General features: G+C 41.9%; 1 protein-coding gene across 2 annotated transcripts in view; it reads right to left on the bottom strand.

The window, feature by feature from the left end:
• LOC131673579 (lachesin) overlaps positions 1-17,650 on the bottom strand; it is a 100,655-nt gene that overhangs the window by 32,252 nt on the left and 50,753 nt on the right. For both annotated transcript variants that reach the window (XM_058951673.1, XM_058951674.1), the window contains exon 2: positions 13,887-14,060. In XM_058951673.1, coding sequence (XP_058807656.1) covers positions 13,887-13,956 — 70 coding nt within the window. In that variant the 5' untranslated portion in view covers positions 13,957-14,060. The remainder of the gene's footprint in view (positions 1-13,886; positions 14,061-17,650) is intronic.

The following is a 17,650-nucleotide window of genomic DNA, read 5'->3' as shown; positions in this document are numbered from 1 at the left end:
AGCGACGAAAACGTTTGTTCTCTTTTTATTGAAATGTTACTCAAAGGATTTCAGTAGAACAAAGCCCGCCATGTACGCGAAATGCTAAAACATCGTTGACGAGGTATTGCAATCGTACAGAGGCATTTATGTGAAAGCATTGCGTTATTCTGTCCATCACTCGAAATGAAATTTTCCTTTTTTTTATATCGGGTATCAGTTTTTTACTAATGATTCGTAAAATATTTAAAAATTACGAAAAATGTTGAAACTGACATTAGAAAAGTAACTAGAAATCGATCTGACAAAAAATATGTTAGTTCAATGAATAACCGAGAGACGTAGACCTCGCTGAATAAGAAAAACAACTGCATAAAGTAAACAGTAAAGTAGATAATGAAATTGTAGATTCGTCCACACGAGAATTATTGAGATTAGCACGAGTCAGAGCGCGGGTGCGCGCAAGTTCGGAAGTGTTGCGCTTTGTCCTACCGCGGCGGGGGATGTTTGCTGCTGTAATCGCGAGCGCCGAGAGCCGCAGTCAAAGGTCGAGACAAAGACTCGGACGCACGAGCGCGTAAGTCCGTTTATGCGCATGCACAGACCTCGTACATCCGTTCGTCCGTCTGTCTGCCTGCCAGTGTAGCGTATATATGAATTTCTAGCAGAAGACAGGAGAAAGGAAAACGCAATTAGCGTCGCAATCAATTTTGATAACACGACGCTGAATAGACACGCAATCTATAGAACTAAATTAAACGGAGAAGCTGTTCTCAGCGAAAACATAGTTGTCCTTATTAGAGTGCGTCAACTCTTCTCGGTTGCCCAAAATATCCTGATGTAATTGTGCTCATTTGTCTTTGAAATGATCACGCGTAGATCTCAGATCGAGAGTGATAATTTTGAATGAACTTCCGGCCGTTAGCCAAGAGGAATCAGCATTTGAGAGTAGGTAGTTGCGTGGCTCACACAAGGCGGGCTTTAGTTCATGTCGGCCGCGTCAGATCTGTATCTTTTCATAAGCCGTCCGGTAAAGAGGATGAATGCTAAAGCGGAAAAATCAGACACACGGTAAATCTGTGTGATACATCTGGCATGCCAAGTTGCGGCGGCGCGATATCTACTTTGCGCTCTCTTTGAAAATCGAGGCATAACTCGAGCTCTGAACTCGACTACAGGCTTACAAAAATGAAAACTCGCTGGAGAGCACGAGAATATCCGGTTGAGAGATGAACGAGCACGATATGCCGGAGAGACTAGAGAGACTGCGGCGATAGGGCGACGGCTAATTTCCAATTATCGCGCGGCCGCGCGCGATGCGACGGATCAGACGAACAGGCGAAGCGAGTAAAGAGAGGCAGCGGGGAGCATTAAGTGGGAGCTTCTGTTGGACGGCAAGCGAGGAAAGACCAGGGGCACGAAGCCGGGAGCAAGAGGGTGACGCAGAGGCGGCAAAAGAAGCGGACAAGCGAGTTATTCCGGGAAACGGGCGAGTTCGTGCCGGAACGCTTCAGCGTCGTTTCCCGCCGGGAGAGTTTCTTATCCAGCGGATGAGAAAGAAATCTTTAAAGCGGGCTTTGATTCATAGGTGGGCAGGAACAAGCTGCGGCACTAGAGCCAGCGCCAACGGTGGCAGCCGCCAACAGTGCTGGCAGCTGCTGCGACGGAACGTGACCCAGCATTAAGTGGGCCCGGCCCGTCCCATAAAATATTGCGCTCATGTAAATACCCTCGTAAAATTCAGCGATGCAGTTGCGCTTCCATTAGAGGCTCGCAAGCGCTCGTCTTGCCGAGCGAGCAGCCGAGCTCGAGGAAGAAAAATGCGAGCGAATTGAAATTCGACGTGTCGCCGAGGAAGAAAGGAATCGAGCCACGGGGAATGTAATAGCAGCGCCTGGAGGATTTACAGAGGAATGCAGCCGCTCGAGCGCATTATTGTCGGCTCAAGACCCAGCCGCCACCCCGTTGCACTGCTGGCACGTCTCTCTTTCTCTCTCTCTCTCACTCTGACGACTAGATATGTGGCCTCGATAAGCGGATACATTGCCCCTCCGCGCTTTGCCGCGGCTGCTGCTACGTTCCACAAGTTTTTCCATATAATAGTCAGATTAATTGCAAGGACAAATTTACTGTAAAAATGAGTGATATAAGCCAGCGACTAATCGCTATTACTAAGCGCTGGGCACAGTTGTTCACTCGTCTCCTTACTTCACCCTTTAGGCGATAGCCAATCAAAAGTCGCGGACACCACTAGTACCGATTATGCGATTATGCGCATACAATTTGCTCTTTTGTTTTGCCTCGCTTCCAGTTATAAACGCAATCGCTATTTCCAACTGTTACAGCAGCTGTACCGCCATTCCAGTGCTTTATTTGGAAAAGCGAATCGCACGTGGGCCTTTTTGTCTTTTTTGCAAAAAATTTTGCACGATTTAATCTCAAAGCGTTTCGCGTGATTGTTCCATCTAATTTGTTCTAAAAAACATTTCATTATCCAGCTAGTCATTTGAAACAGCTTAGGGAGGTTTACTTGAACATTAGAAAAGTACATTATGTTACTAGGGAGTATAATAGTAGGCAAAGTATGCACCGTGCAATGTTCACACAGTGCGTATTTACCTACTTGTAGTTTCGTATTGCGTACATGACTTTTTCGCACACAACCTCGTAAAGAAGTGAGTTTGCGCCTTCAGCAGACGACACGGAACCACATTGACTACCTGAAAATAAAGAGCCTCGTGTAAACGCAATGCGCTGTTTTACAGTTTGAACCGTCAGGCTCGAAAATGGAAAAGGCGCATTGCACATGCGCAAGGTACTTTACTCTCTAGGTAGTCCAAGTAATTCTATGTTCTATGTTGTGAAAGCGTAGTCACTACTTTACGCATAGTATGAGGAAATACGCTTAAAAGTATTCAATTATAAGCAAATGCTGTTGTTCGCTAATCTTATAAATATAGCCTAAATCGATAGAAATGCTAAGAATGGTTACCACATCTATCTCCACAGAAGACATCTGATTTCGTGTGTAAGTTAATTTGAGTTAGCTAATTATTCAGAGAAATCATGTCCAAAATAGCAAAACTCAAAAGACAAGAGTGACAGGTTGAAATTAGCAGAAACGCGAGTGATAGCGAAAAAGCTGAGGCTGGTAAAATATTGACGATCTCATTGCTTGAAAATTAAATGACAAGAGAAGTCGTGGAGGACACAAAAATAGAAGCTACTGCTGTGCGCAGCTTATCATGCGATGTTTCACAGTGGGAAACGTTGGACAGAGTTGAAAAGCGGCAGTCGAGAGCGATCGAGCGAACGGGACCAAAAGAGATGGGGGGAGGGTAGAAGGAGAGAGAGAGAGAGAGAGAGAGAGAGAGAGCGAAGGCCAGAGCGGTTGGTAATATCCTAGTGTCATTCGCAGTGACGGCTCTTCAGTTTTTTCAATACAACGAGTGCGCATGTTTCCCCGATTAAGCCAGGCATCCGAGCGACGGACACCTCGTTCTACCTACAACTCTGCGGTTCTAATTTTTTCTCTCTTGCTCTCCCGCTCCATACCTAAGTTAACTACGATTTTCCCTCGAATACATCGATTTTACTTTTTTTCATCGCCGTCGTTGTTCTATTTTTCATTGTTTTGTAATTGTGTAGCGATTGCTACATACTACCGGCGGCGCGCTCTAGAGCTACGGCCCATTGATTGGCTGTCTCGCGCCCTGTTCGCTGGATACTTTATCGTTTTGTCGCTTGATTAAAATGTAAAATGCGTGCCCTGCCTCGACGATTCCCGAGCCGTATGAATTGTTTCTCTCGCGCTCTGCTGCCGACTCCGCCACCCCAACCCCCGATTGTTTCACACTGAACCACTCGCCCGCGTTATTTATTTAATTGAAACTGACCGGTAGTCGCGCCTAATGATTGAAAAATGTCGTACTAGAGCATTTCCGACATACCGCTGCGACTAATTGAAATGAAACCATGATTAAAAATTATACTGTGCCAACGTATTTTTTAATCCGTTACTCATCATTTTCACTTTAAACGGTACTGTTCAACTGAGCAAGTCATTGTTCTACTCAGGTGGCATTTTCAAATTTCAAAAATAGTAGCTTATTCTTCGCGTGGCAGTTTTCCAATGTCTTTAGAACCTTTGAAGCTTTGAATAATATAAGTCGATCACTAGACTGGAAGCAAATGATGAAATAATTATCACACTTTATCTTTATCATTGGTACGATTAGTGTTAATGGTGAGGCGAACAGAAATAATTTTAAACAACGACTAATGTATTTATTAATTTAAATGTAGATATAAAGAAAAAATAGATATAAGAAGAAACGAATGTCGCATGCGTAACCTTTTGTAATAATTTGTCTGTTTTCTTGCGCAAGTCCAAGTGACGATTTTCCGCCGTGTCGCGAGTGCCTTATTCTCTCTCTTTTCCTAACATTTTCTCTCTAGTTCGCCTCCCGACGGTCGACTGTTTGATCTGACGGCCTCGCCGTTTCTGTTAGGGATGATCTGCGATGCATTGAAGTAAAACTTCTTGAACAGGTCTCTAGTCTTCACAGACTTGTCCTTTTGAAGGAAATATGACATCATAGACCATGGACAGCGATAAGCTACGAGCGACTCTTAACTGTTGCTACGGTTTTGTTTTCCTAAATTTCGTGATCTGGCACGTTGCGCACTCTTAACTGGCTGTTTACAAGCTCCTATAACTACTAACAGTATTTAACGCTTTTACACACATTTTTATCGTTAAATTATTTAGCAATATAAAAATTCACTCAAATTTTCACATTTTATCTTTATAGACTAAACAAAGAAATAAATTTCAAAAATAGACGAATGATAACTTTGTAAACGACGCAAAGAAAACGTATCTAATTCTTCTTTAGGTTCTTCTTATTTCTCCCTTTTTTAAACCTTAAATCTTCTATTATTTAAATATTTGCACCTCGAGCATTATTTTATATTTCTAACAGCCAGTTACATTTTACTTCGAACGTTGCTATATGACTGTCAAGTCTCCAACTGAAGTGCAAGAGATCGATTGTCCATGGAGTCGATTGAACGATACAAGAATCGAAAAGGCGCCCAAGATAGTTTGTTTTAGCCTCTAGGGTTGCTGCGTGGAAGAGTAGCACTCGTGGGAGGTTTGCCGAAAGACGGACGGGAGCAGTGCTTACCCTTGGCTCGTCCCGAGGGGACAACGGCTGCCCCAAGCTTGACTCGTACCACTTGGCTTTATATTCTCGGTGATGCTTTATAGACTGGGATCCGGCCCACTTTCACCTTCCTTCCTATTTTCTTTTCTTTTTTTTTCCTTCTTTTTATTCCTCAGCAACGAACAGTTCGTGGTCGCCTTCTCTCGAGGCGATATGCTACTTTGGACAATTATATGCGTGCTCGGCCAAGTGGGTGTGCCGAGGGTTCGATGATCTACGAGGCTCGCGAGCTCACTTGTTTTGACATATTCTTTGCCAACTACGAAATTATTACGTAGCCTCGAGTAAATGCCAGTGGCGTGTAGTAAGCGTTTTATCCCCACATCCCTCACTATTTTCCGATCGTCTTTGATATTGTATTTATGGTATTTGAGTACTATCATTAGCTGCTACTCTTTAGGCTATGATTTTGTACTCAAAGATTCATTGTTATATCCTTTTAGATTCATGTACCACATAACCTTTTCACGTTTATCCGATTTCACTGTTATTGGATAAATAAAGTAAATATTTTCTGAAGTGATAGTTTATTCATTGAAATAAAAAGCGAGAAACTTTCAGAAGAATATGGTACCGTAGAAAGCGTAAAGAGAAAAAAAGTTGAATAGAGCAAGTCCGTGAAATGGCGCTGCGAGCCGCTGGTTGGTAGTTGTTGATGGTAGAATAGCAGGATGCTGGGTCTTGCTGACAATCGGTTTAGAATAAAAAGCAGAAGCAGCGGGACTCGCGGTGAAGAGAGGCGAAAGAGAAAATCCGCCAAGTTGCGAGGTACGCACGCTTAAACGCTTGGAGGGCGTCGCGAGAGAAAGAGGAGGTGGAGGAGGAGGAGGAGGAGGAGGAGGTGGTAGTAGCATAAAAGGGAGAGGAGTCGAAGGGGATGGTGAAGCGCACGTATAGCTGGGTATATGTATAAAGTAACGTGCGCTCGCGGGTGCGAAACAGCGCTGCATTATTCACGGCATGAATTATTGATGAGCCGCGCGTAAAATATGAACGGTGCCGAGTCGTTATCAACGAGCCGCAGCTACGCGCGGACAAATGGCGCGGTTTAGACCAGCCGAGGGCCGCATATTGCAAGCCCTCTCTCTGACTTCGTCTCTGTCTCTCTAGTCTGTCTCTCTCTCTTTCTCTCTCTCTTTCTCTATCTCTCTTTCTCTCTCGCTCTCTCTCTCTCTCTCTTTCTTTCTCTCTCGCTCTCTCTTTCACACGCGCACTCGAGTAATGCTCGCCTTATGTTTTTTATCCTGATCTCTCTTGCACATAATCATCCCAAAGGACGCCACAGTAACAAGTACACGCTGCTATTACGCCAGTCAAAGCACCATTACACTTTGTTCTACTGTTTTAAATCATCGGTGATTTGTCTATCGTCATCATGTCGTAAGAGAATAATTATTATTCAATTAGGTGATCTCGTGTCTATTGTGTATATTTTTGAATCAATTCGATGCTGTTGTTCTTTGCAAAGAGGTCCTTAGTTTCATTGAACCACATCATAACTTTAATTGAAAGAAGATAAGCCTTGAGGCTATCAGACAGACAGTCTGCGCGCTCATGGTTATAATACTTTTTTTCTAATTCACAGTTTTTTATTCAACAACATTAAAGAAGCCAAAAGAATTTTTGTAGCTAGGAAAGAAAATTGTCTGAAATTCATTAATGTTATGAACAAGAAAACTTTTGTAACGTGGAAATGCTGTCGATATAATAACATGAGAAAAAAATAAATTCAAAGGGACATTGCTAAGTTAATCCGATAGAAATCTCACAAAGTTTCTTTGGCTAGTTATTTTTGATGAGTCTAGTAGCTTTATTACATTTGATCGAAAACAAAGAACATTGAAACAATACTTATTAATTATTTAGTTAGAAAAGTTGCTGCTCACGAGTTGGAATAACAAAGAAAAAGTGGAGTAGAGTCAAAAGAGCGAGAGATAAACGAGAGAGAAGAGCGTGGGGAAAGAGAAATAGCGAAAATGAGAGGGCGCGTAGAAGCGGCGGCGCAGCAACCGAAGGGGAGAGAAGAAAGACGGAAGCGAACGCGAGAGAGGGAGAGAGAGGGAGAGAGAGAGAGAGAGAGAGAGAGAAAGAGAGACAGAGGATGATTTTAACCGGGAAATAAACCGAATGCCGAGCGCCGGCTGAAACAAAACCCAAGGAACTTTGCTAACGAGAAAATTGTTTTTGCCGGATTTCGTCTCGCCTTGAGCATTAATAGGTTAGCCAGTGCTATTTTTTACTCTCCTCACGCTGCCTGAATAAAGAGCTTTTTACGCGCTGTGTAAAAAGCGCTTCTCGCAATTTTTCTCCACTTGAGGTCTGCGCTTTTTCTAACTCGTACTTTTAATTCTGAAATTGATGAGCTTGCAGAAATATACGTCAGGAACAGGCTAGCGTGGCAATTCATCTGATAATACTATTTGCTCTTTTCGCAAATTTACCCTTTGCGCGGTTGCCTTTGCAGCGCAAGCATTGATTGTTTTCCGCTCGCTTGCGTGATTAAAAGTCTTCGATGGAGACGATCCGTGAAACGACGCGAGGCTCTGTAAAGAAACGGCTCTGAAAGAATAGCCAATAAAAAAATCACAGAACCAACTAGATCCGGACGAGAGTGCACGGCCATGTAACATTCATCGAGGGTACGCTCCGCGGGGATACGGTCATTGAAATTATCTTAACGTTCGGCGCGAGCGCCGAACGAACGAGCATTGAGCACTGGCAGACCGAAAACGCAGCAGCAACATAGGATAGACTATGGCTATAGCTGGCCGAGCACCGGGCAAGTACGCGCGGAGTAGGAGAGAAGAGAGAGGAATGGACCGGGTCCACCGAGGAATCAGACTCGACAGCAGAAATTCCAACGGAAAACAGAGTCTCGGCTCTCCGGGGCGTTTTTCGCCCGTCGCTCCTCCGAGTCGACATGGCATTCGTGCCGTTCTTAACCGCGCGCCAGATCCTCTGCTCTCTTTTATTTCCTTTCTTTCCTCTTTCTCCCTTTTCCCCTCATTTTGGCAATCTCTTCTCTCCCCTTTTCTATCTCCTTTACTGTTTTTCATTCTCTCTCGAACCAGTATACCAGTTCATTTATAAAATACTCACGGCTATCTCTTCACCTGAACCAAAATATCTGGACAGTTATTAAATTATAATGCTAGCCTGTTATTATTCAGTTCTGCTTTAAATCGCTTAAGAACAAGTTTGCGCTGTCACGTGATCTCGTGACTTATCGATATTACCGAGTGGACGATAGCAAGATGGAAAACTTTGTTGGCGTAAAACTAACTGCGAACGTAATTTTGAATGTAACAAGTTATGTCTCAAATATTTCAGATCCTTAAAGTCTTGTTCGATGAGATCAGCTTTCACTGGACCACTCACGGAGGAACTTTAATTTCGAGCGAGATATTTTAAGTGAAATGATTCGAAAGTTGCTCAGAGACTCGAGCGGAACTTTACGTCAGATTGGAATATGCCAAGTTAAGATTGACTTAATGTCAGTACGATTGGTTGCGAAAATCCAATCAACATGGTATGCATTTTGATCGTTTGAAAATTTGTCATTCAATGATTAGCATCCATTATAATCTAACGCGTGTTCGAAGGTAACTTGAGCAATGAAGTAAATGTGTTTTGCGGAAAGAATGGATGCAGTGGTCGTAACGCAAAAGTGTTGGTGTAACAGGAACCGCGGAACTTTGAATCTTAACGAAGCAAGAGGCAACCGAGCGGGGCGGACAAGAAGCAATTTGCAGGAACGAATCTCCAGTGCTCGTTCGGCAGATCCAAGAGCAGCGGCTCGGCGTTTGTTTCATTTTTAATGAGTTTACGTTTTCAGCAGTGTCAGTTGCAGATTTGAGGGCGGCAGGCGAGCAGAGCGCGTGGCTGCTCGCTCGGCGCCCTGCGCCTCCCTCCACCCCTAGTAAGCCGGTGGCGCGACTGGTGGCGGCAGCGCCCCGTATTCCGAGGGCGTTTTTCTTAACGAGTTCTCAAAGTTGGTCTATATCGATATAACCATTCGATCGGTGTGCGGGCTATTTCTCTTTCTGCTCTCGGCGCGGCCGGCGCGCCACGGCTAACGGCTGTTATATCAACAGCAGCGTGCGCCGCTCTCCTAATTGCCTCTAATTGAGTTGGCCCTCGGGGGGATTGCTCGAAAACAGAGCGAAAATTTATCGAGGCCCTCGCTCTCTCCCTATCTCTCTTTCGCGCCGCGCCGCCGCGCCAAAACTCCCAAGCGACTACTTTTCCGATCCACTCGGACAGCACGCACTTTCCACAGGCGCGGCCTGCTAATAAATCAACGCCTGTTTTCAATATTACCTTTTTTCGACCCCATTCACCTCGCGCTTTTTACTCGCCGCGCCTGTACAGCATCCCTCTTCTCTCCTATCTTATGATCTTTCTCCCGTGGACTATAAATTTTTTTCTTTTTTCAATTAAACTCTCCAACTTGATGGACTTGCAGACTTTATATATTTTTAATTGCAATTATTTATTTTAAGATGTATCTAATCTAATTTATTATATTCGAAATTCGAAGCATGTTGCTAATTGTAGCATCATTTCTCGCTTCAGTCTGGCCTATTAAAGATAATTCAAAATTCACTCTCAGGTTATTCAATAATGGTATTTATATGCGCTCATTGAATTTATAGGTATAATGCTCACTTAAAGAAGAATCTTTATTTAAATTCTCGTACTTGGACTCTTCGGTCTGTATTGAAAATTGAATTGAATATAAATAGTAGACGGCCTCGCGAACAGAACAAATGATCTATCGAATAAAAGAGATGATTATTCCTGTCTGCAATGAATTACATGGTTACGGTGGCGTCCAGTACGAATTATATGATTAGTGCTACAGCGATGTGCACGTAAACCCGCGATTTTTTTCCTTTCCGAGGAAACTGTCTGCGGATGCCATCGAATGAACGACGATGCAGTGACACTTTAGCTTTCTGCGTGGATAGTACTGAAGAAGAGGCAGAAGGGCCGGAAGTAGAGAGCTAGACAGTGGTAAAGGAGTGTGAGTGAGTCAGTTCGTTTGAGGTTGAGCTGTGGGTCTGTGTGTTTGCGTGGCAACGTGCGCTGAATCGAAAAGCAGCCTTGCGCGCGAGAATGAGAACTGGCGCTGCAGCTTTCTCTCTCCCTCTCACACCTAGCCTGCTTGGCGCGTCTGCAGACTAGCATCGTTTCAATGGCAATTCGCAAAGTGCGCCAGCGTAATGTCGTACCGAGATCTCCCAACTCGACTTTCGCTTACTTATCCATATCGCGTTATCACCACCCAAATCTTCCTTTCTCTTTCTCTTCTTACTTCCATCCTCTTTTGGCCAACGTGACTCTCGTGCTTTCTTCCACTATACGAGTAGATTCATCTAGTCATCCTGCTTTTCGTTCCACTTTTTAATCTTTACTTTTAATGTACATTCATCTTTTTCACTTTCCTTTTTCTGTCTCTTTTTCAAATATGTAACATACTTTGTATTATCATGTAAGATAAAATATGTTTTGTCTGCTAATTTCCAGAAGTTCTCTGATGATCTTTAAACCTTGTTAATAGGTGAGATACAAAATAAAACGTATCATTTATTTTTAACGAAAATTTTGATAGTTCGCAAAAAAGAAAAATTACAGTTTCGTTTAAGCAACGGCTTGCGTAAAAGAATATTATGAAATGTGATATTGCGCGACACAAATAGTCAAGCTTTTCCAAGAAAAGTAAGGTAAATAGGATAGTGGTAAAGATAAATGATACGTCTGACAACGAGACAATATGTATTTTTGTCGAGAGTTACGTCAAGGAACTATTGGAATATCTAAAATTTTGACATGCGGCAACATTACACGAGTTGGCTAAAATTGGCGAAGGCGATAAACTACGCTGAGTGAAGCTCTCACCAAGGATCTAATCTCCACAGTAACGCAACTGTCTCTCTCCCTCTCTTTAGTGAAGAATTGCCGAGGCGAGTGTGTGTACACAAGCCTAGAATAGAGCAAGAATAGAGAGGAGAAAGATAGAGAGAGAGAGAGAGAGAGAGAGAGAAAGAGAGAGAGAGACAGACAGACAGAGACAGAGAGGTTTGCGATAATCGGATCACCACGGTCCAGAACTCAATTGAGCCGCGGGTGGCAAGGATGAGAATCGAAGCGCGCAAGAGGAGAAAAAAAGGCCAGCAGCACTAGCAGGAGAGCAGCCGCGAAAAGCCAAAGAAACAGATGCGAAAACAGACAAGCAGAGAGCAAGCGAATCACGAGATGCGAGCGTTCGACTTTCATTCGCTCCGCGATCCAAAGCAAGCGCGGATTAAACAAAAAAGCTCGTTTGTTAGGAAAATACGTTAGGTTCGGTCTACGAAAACTTTACGTTCGGGACGCTGTTACCGAGCTGAGGCCGTCGTCCCTGCCTTATTGTCCTCCCTACTTCTTCGATCATTTCACGATAGAGAAGGAGAGAGAGAGAAAGAGAGGGAGAGCGACCACGAACGCTTTCTAATTACAACAAGCTGAATAATTAATGGCTTCACGGTACTTTTGTTTGCTTCGAATGAGCCCTTGTTTACTTTAACGACTCTTCGCCGAGCATTTGGACCACACGGCGATACTAATTGTATCGGCGCACGTGCGTCTCCGTTGACTAAACGCTGTCGGCATCGTCCTCGTTCGAGATATACGTTTTAACCTACCACTCGTCTCTAATGCTTACTGAACGTGTCCTTCGATTCTCTCATTTCAGTCACGATGACTTTCGTTGCAACAGTCTCCACTTTACTTCTTCGAGAGGACAAGAGTTTGTTATGAAAATCTGATATTTTACCTAACAAGAATTGTGATTTATGACAAATGAAAATATGGAATAAAACGATGTAACGAGAATTTGTTCTGGGTTGAGTGTAATATTCCATCAAGGCAGTTCGTATTGGAGTTGAACGTAAAGTTGTAAAAACAGCAGAATTATAGTAGTTAAGAGAAACAAAGATCAGGCATCTTGAGCGACTGAAACAACGACGAAGCAAGCATTATGTCGCAAAAAGTACTGATAATGAATATGACATTGAGAATTTCGGTTGACTTTATGTACTTTGTGAGGGGGTTACGCACAAAGGGATCGTCCCCGAGGTAGGCAAGCGGAAGGAAGGAAAGCTGGCAGGCTGGCAGGAAGAGTGGAAAGCTGCCGAGCAGACAGCAAAACCTTGTACACACAATCTGCTTGGCCGGGGCGGCTCGTCTTTCTTGAAAAGTCGGGCGGGCGGCGACAGTCACGGAAGTCTTATAAACAATCTCGGGCATTTCTCCTGCGCAGTCGAGCTGCAAAGAGGATCAATGGTGGCTAGAACTCGAGACTGCAAACCACCAGCCAGAGCAAACAGCCAGGCGCGGCAGACTATATTCCGAGCTCTACCACTTGTCGGCCGTCACTACCGCCGCTCCGCGCCGCACAACGGATGCGAGAATCAGAGAGTTTGATGCCGAGCCTGACGGCTATAGCCGAGGCCGTGTGAAAATAAGGAACGAAACTGCCATCAAGAGAAAGAGAGCGGGAGAAAGTCCATTTCGCAAATCATAAATTCTCAAACTTCAAAGCTTCTTCCTCCTTGATTTTCTTTGCTTGTATCGCTTTTATCTTCTTTTCATCCAATTCGTTTCATCATACGAATTCACCTTAGCTTTAGGGCTTTGCTTTTTGAAGCTGCCTATATTTTTAGACTATTGGCGACCGTGATACTGCATATTTATTTTAGTATATCAGTTGAGTTCGTGTTCTTTCCCTTCATTACCTCACTCAGCAATTAGTACTGGACCAATTTAAATACATAAAAATCTAAAACGCGATTGCAATAATATTAAAGTGAATTCAGTGTTTAAAAATTGTGAAAATTGTCATTTATTTGTTTAACCACATCTTGTTACAGTGTATAAGCTTGCGCTCCCGTTACTGTGAGTGTCAGGATCGATTAATCACTTTCCTCCAAAGCTGTTTCGTCGAACTGCCAATTTGAGCGGAAAGTTCCTTGTTTCGAGATAAGACAAACTACACGTTAGTTATCTTCAGAACAGTCTTATATTTGCTAGAAAGTCGCTACCGTCGGCAGAAAATAATGCAACAAAATATTCTTTAGATTTGTACCTTTCAACTTTTATCTTTGGAATATAATGTAGGCAAAAGATAATGAGCCTCGCTACCTTAGTTCTTCCAACGTTCAGAAAGAGAAAGAACTCGCTGAATTAAATTACATTTTCTGGGTCGAGTAGAGAAAATGCTTACTTTATAGGCATAATTAAGTAGCCTGTTAACTTCAAAATTATTTTAATGCATCGTGCTTATGACGTTGAAAGAAATTCTTTCGTTGATTGAAGGTTGTTTTTATAAATGCGTATATTTAATTAAAAAGTAAAGAAATTAAAAATGCTGAATATCATTTCCTAGTATTAAAATCACGAAAATAGCGTGTGAAAGCGTTGTGTTCCTTGATTCAACTAACATAACGTTATCACAATTGTGTAACGTCAATTTTATGTGTGTGTGTGTGTTTGCACAATTATAACTGTAAATAACTTGCCATTCTTCTGAATGAAAAAGATCGTCACGCATAATTTCACTTGACTTTGACAAAGAATCGACAAGTGAAAGTTCAAGTTAAAGATGCGTGAAAAGTGTAAGCTAAATTGTGAACATACCGATAGGCACGTTGACGATGAAAAGAATAGCAAGGACGCGCTGGGCGAGCATCGCACTCCTCGCCAGCATCACGGCCCACGTCCACGCTCCTCTCCGGCTCCTATCTGCTTAGCCCCATCTCTCGAGGCAGGGGTGCGCTTCTCTATTTCCGTCTGGGCCTCGCGCCGACATGCCTGCAAGCAGAACCGCCGTGTTATTGTGACCCTGCTTCAGCTCGACAAAAAGTAATAGAAAGGATAGAAAAAAAGCAGAACCGAAGCGACGCTCGCCTCTGCAGCTGTCGCCGCCGACTTGGCGGCTTATCGCCAGCTTCCACCCAGCGACTTTCGTCAGCGATGCTCTAATTGCGCCGTTTGACGGCTCTCTGGGCATTACACTTTCCAAGTGATTTACCTTCTATCGTGAACTTTAGCTCCCGCAAATGGAGTCGTCATATTTTCCTAAGGTATATTTGATGGCGATATCAGTTTTAAAAATATATATTTTTTATAAAGAAACGTTTTGCAGTATAGTTATTGTCAGTTAACATGTTCAATGTGATGCATCTAGTGATAATTTACATACTTCCTCGTCTAAATAAATTAGATAACTTCTTAAGATATAAATCATCAGGTATAACATAAATGTTTGCTATATTTGGCAAACTTAACAATTAAAAACAAACATTAATTTATAACTAAATCAATCATTGAAACATGAATTTTATATTAAGGAATGTTTCATAACTCCTTCTTGTAATTTATTAATAACAAATCACGCCAAGTTCACATACAACTTAATGTTTAACATTAATTTTTTTTTGTTTACCATCGTTTCTGACATCCTGCAGCTAATCAATTTTATATCTTAACTTGTATAGTAGCACTTGGTAATTATAAAAATATTTTGGTTGGGACACGAATTTTATGAAAAAAATTATAAGCCGCTGCAAATAATGTCAAATAGTCTTACAGAAATGTAAAATAACATATTCATATAAAAATTCACAATCATGGATAAATAAATAATACAGTAGCTTTTTCAAAGAATGACATTAAAATGATTGTTCCTCGATTCTTGAGATGGATTTATTGCTCTGTGAACAATATCTTATTCAAACATAATGCTAATAATTTTCAAAATATCTTTTCAGCTACTTAATTATTATTAATTATTCATTATTTTTTTGATATGAAAACTTTATTAGGTGACATTTTATTACAATTATTGATATAAACCTACTTGTGTGCTTTTAGTAATGTCGTGAAGACAAATATATATAAAATTTATAATTTAATTTATTTAATCGAATTGATTAGCTCAGAATTAATTAGATTAAAAAGGGTTCAAAAACTAACGATAAAGACTCTTCGGTCGTGTTCGTATTTTTACTTCTATGAACACAGGCTAACATGTTTAACGCTTCATCGACCGTACAGTGTAGAAGCTTACGTTACCCATCTGAACACATTTTTACGCGCTTATACACTTATCGATCGTACGGCGTAGTCGATGCTCTCAAAAACTTTAACATTCTCACTTCGCATATTCATCTTTGTTTTTAGATTACCTCTACTGTCATTCTACTATTCATGAATCTATATTCTATACATAGACTCTAAAATATTCTGACAATAAAATTAATACGTTTCTATGGCTTTTCTGCATATAACTATATCAATTTATTTTAGTGATTTTAAGTTATCAAATCAAAGGTAAAATCAAGTTTAGAATATGATACTTTACAATACTCGGGATACTTTTAATTAAATTAAATTTAATTATTTTTCAGAAATAGTCTACCGTTTTTATGCCCACGTATATTTTATTTAAACTTCAAAAATAGATAACACGAAACGATTTATCACAAACTAGACTTATAATTATACCGTGAAGCATAATTTTTTTGTTGAATTGGATTATTTGTTTTCATCGATCATTTACTTTAAGTATTTTTTTTATTAGATTCAAATGAACTTTCAAGTAGTGTAATCAAGTTCGATGTTTTCTAAATTTTATGAAGTACAATTTATATCTCTTGTGCAAATATAAAGTTAAAATATTTCTGTTTGAATTTTCAATAAACCGAAGAACAAACTACAATAAAATACATGAATGTTGAGTACTGATATTTTTTACTAAAACATAGGGCACGACAAGATCAATAGTTCTTTTATACAATGTCCTGATGCTTTTTTACATCAGGACATTGAAAAGTTATTGATAATATCGATTTTGGAGATATTCTCACTCGAATTTATCAATGATGGATAAAAAAGGCGATTCTTATTGATAAGTTTAAAAACTATAGTGTAAGATAATGAGAAACTTACGGTTAAAAAGAGATTACTTTGACTGAAAAATGCATAAGCCTTGATTGACTATGTAATAGACATGAATACCTTAGTGGAAGTACTAAGGTTTTAGTCAGACATAGAATAATAATGCTCTAAAAAAGTCAAAACTCGTGACGGTTACTTATACTCGTCAAATCGTTTTTACTGCGGAGCCTTTGGCCTACAGCAGAAACAGTAACAGTAGCAACAGTACGCTTGGCCTTCTAAAGGTTTTTCCTTAATAGCAGTAGTGTTGGCACGCGCCAGGCTATAATTACACGGTATTTCCTGACGAGGATCGTAATCGAGAGAGAGAGAGAAGGGAGGCAAAGTGAGTATCGTCGAAATGCGAAGTTCACGCGAACGCAACAGTCGCGTCGCGTGTGGACCGCGGGGGGCTTTTAAGTAACTCGGAAATGAATTAGGCTTTGCGTCCTGTCAACGTGGACATCGTTCGTGTAATCTGACATAAGGGAGTACTTGATCCCGCGTGGTCTAAACGAGTATACGCGGCGGCTAATAGAGCGCAACATGATAAGAGCTGGGCGGAAGCGACGTGGAATGGCAAACGTTTATTGCAGCTTGTAGTGGAATGATTACAGACCTTGCGTTGATATTGTCGGCAAATTTGAAATCTCGTAGATGCACACCTTGAGAGTTTGGACGTCGAGGAGCGATCTTGCTGTAAAAAGGTACTGCCGAAGGTTGAGTTGAGTAATCCAAGCTATCAAGTAGAGGGTAAAAGCGTTACAATGGTCGTAAAGTCTCCGGGTTGGGGAGGGCTGTACTGAGTGCACGAGGTGCAGTGTCCGACAGGTTAAAGTACCTCCTAAATAGCGCGAGCGTCAATTTGCAAGGCGTGCAGCCTCGCGAGCGTGGCTTATTCGAGCGGGATAATTTAAGGGGCGCGCGTGCCCGCGAGAAGTTCGAATCACGGAACAAAGGTAGATAAGACTCGGACGATGTAGAAGAGAGAACCGAGCACTTAACTCCCTTCTCATTGGGCTTTCTACGCTTGAGAATTTATGACTCGAGCCAGCCTCATTTTGCGCTTCCCTTACAGTGAAAAAAAGGAAAAAAACGAGAAAAAAAACGCGCACCAAGTCAGTCAGGCTAAAGTTCATTCGTGTCGTAAGAGGGCCAAATATCCAGCCTCGAAGTCACCAACTAACGAGTTTCGTACATAGCTTCTAAAAGCAGCTGGGCTTCGCGCTTTAGTAGCTAGTTTTCAACTGTGCTTTCGAGCTTCTACAATCACTTTCACCGCCGGCGTGATCGCAAGCCTTCAATTGGTGCGCGCAGAGCTTTGTTATTGCGCTTATGAAAGCTGTCGGTGCCTCGCGGGCTTAAAGTCACGTTTATACCCGCCTCGCACGATTGTGTCGACCGGCGCGCACGCGAATTTTCGCTGAAGAAGCTCATTGCCGCTTTCTACGCGAGTTCTACTT

The sequence above is a fragment of the Phymastichus coffea genome, unplaced genomic scaffold, assembly GCF_024137745.1.
Source record: "Phymastichus coffea isolate CEN01 unplaced genomic scaffold, Cenicafe_Pcof_1.1 PCOF00185, whole genome shotgun sequence".
NCBI classification, from domain to species: domain Eukaryota; kingdom Metazoa; phylum Arthropoda; class Insecta; order Hymenoptera; family Eulophidae; genus Phymastichus; species Phymastichus coffea.
This window is presented reverse-complemented; position numbering and strand designations above follow the sequence as displayed.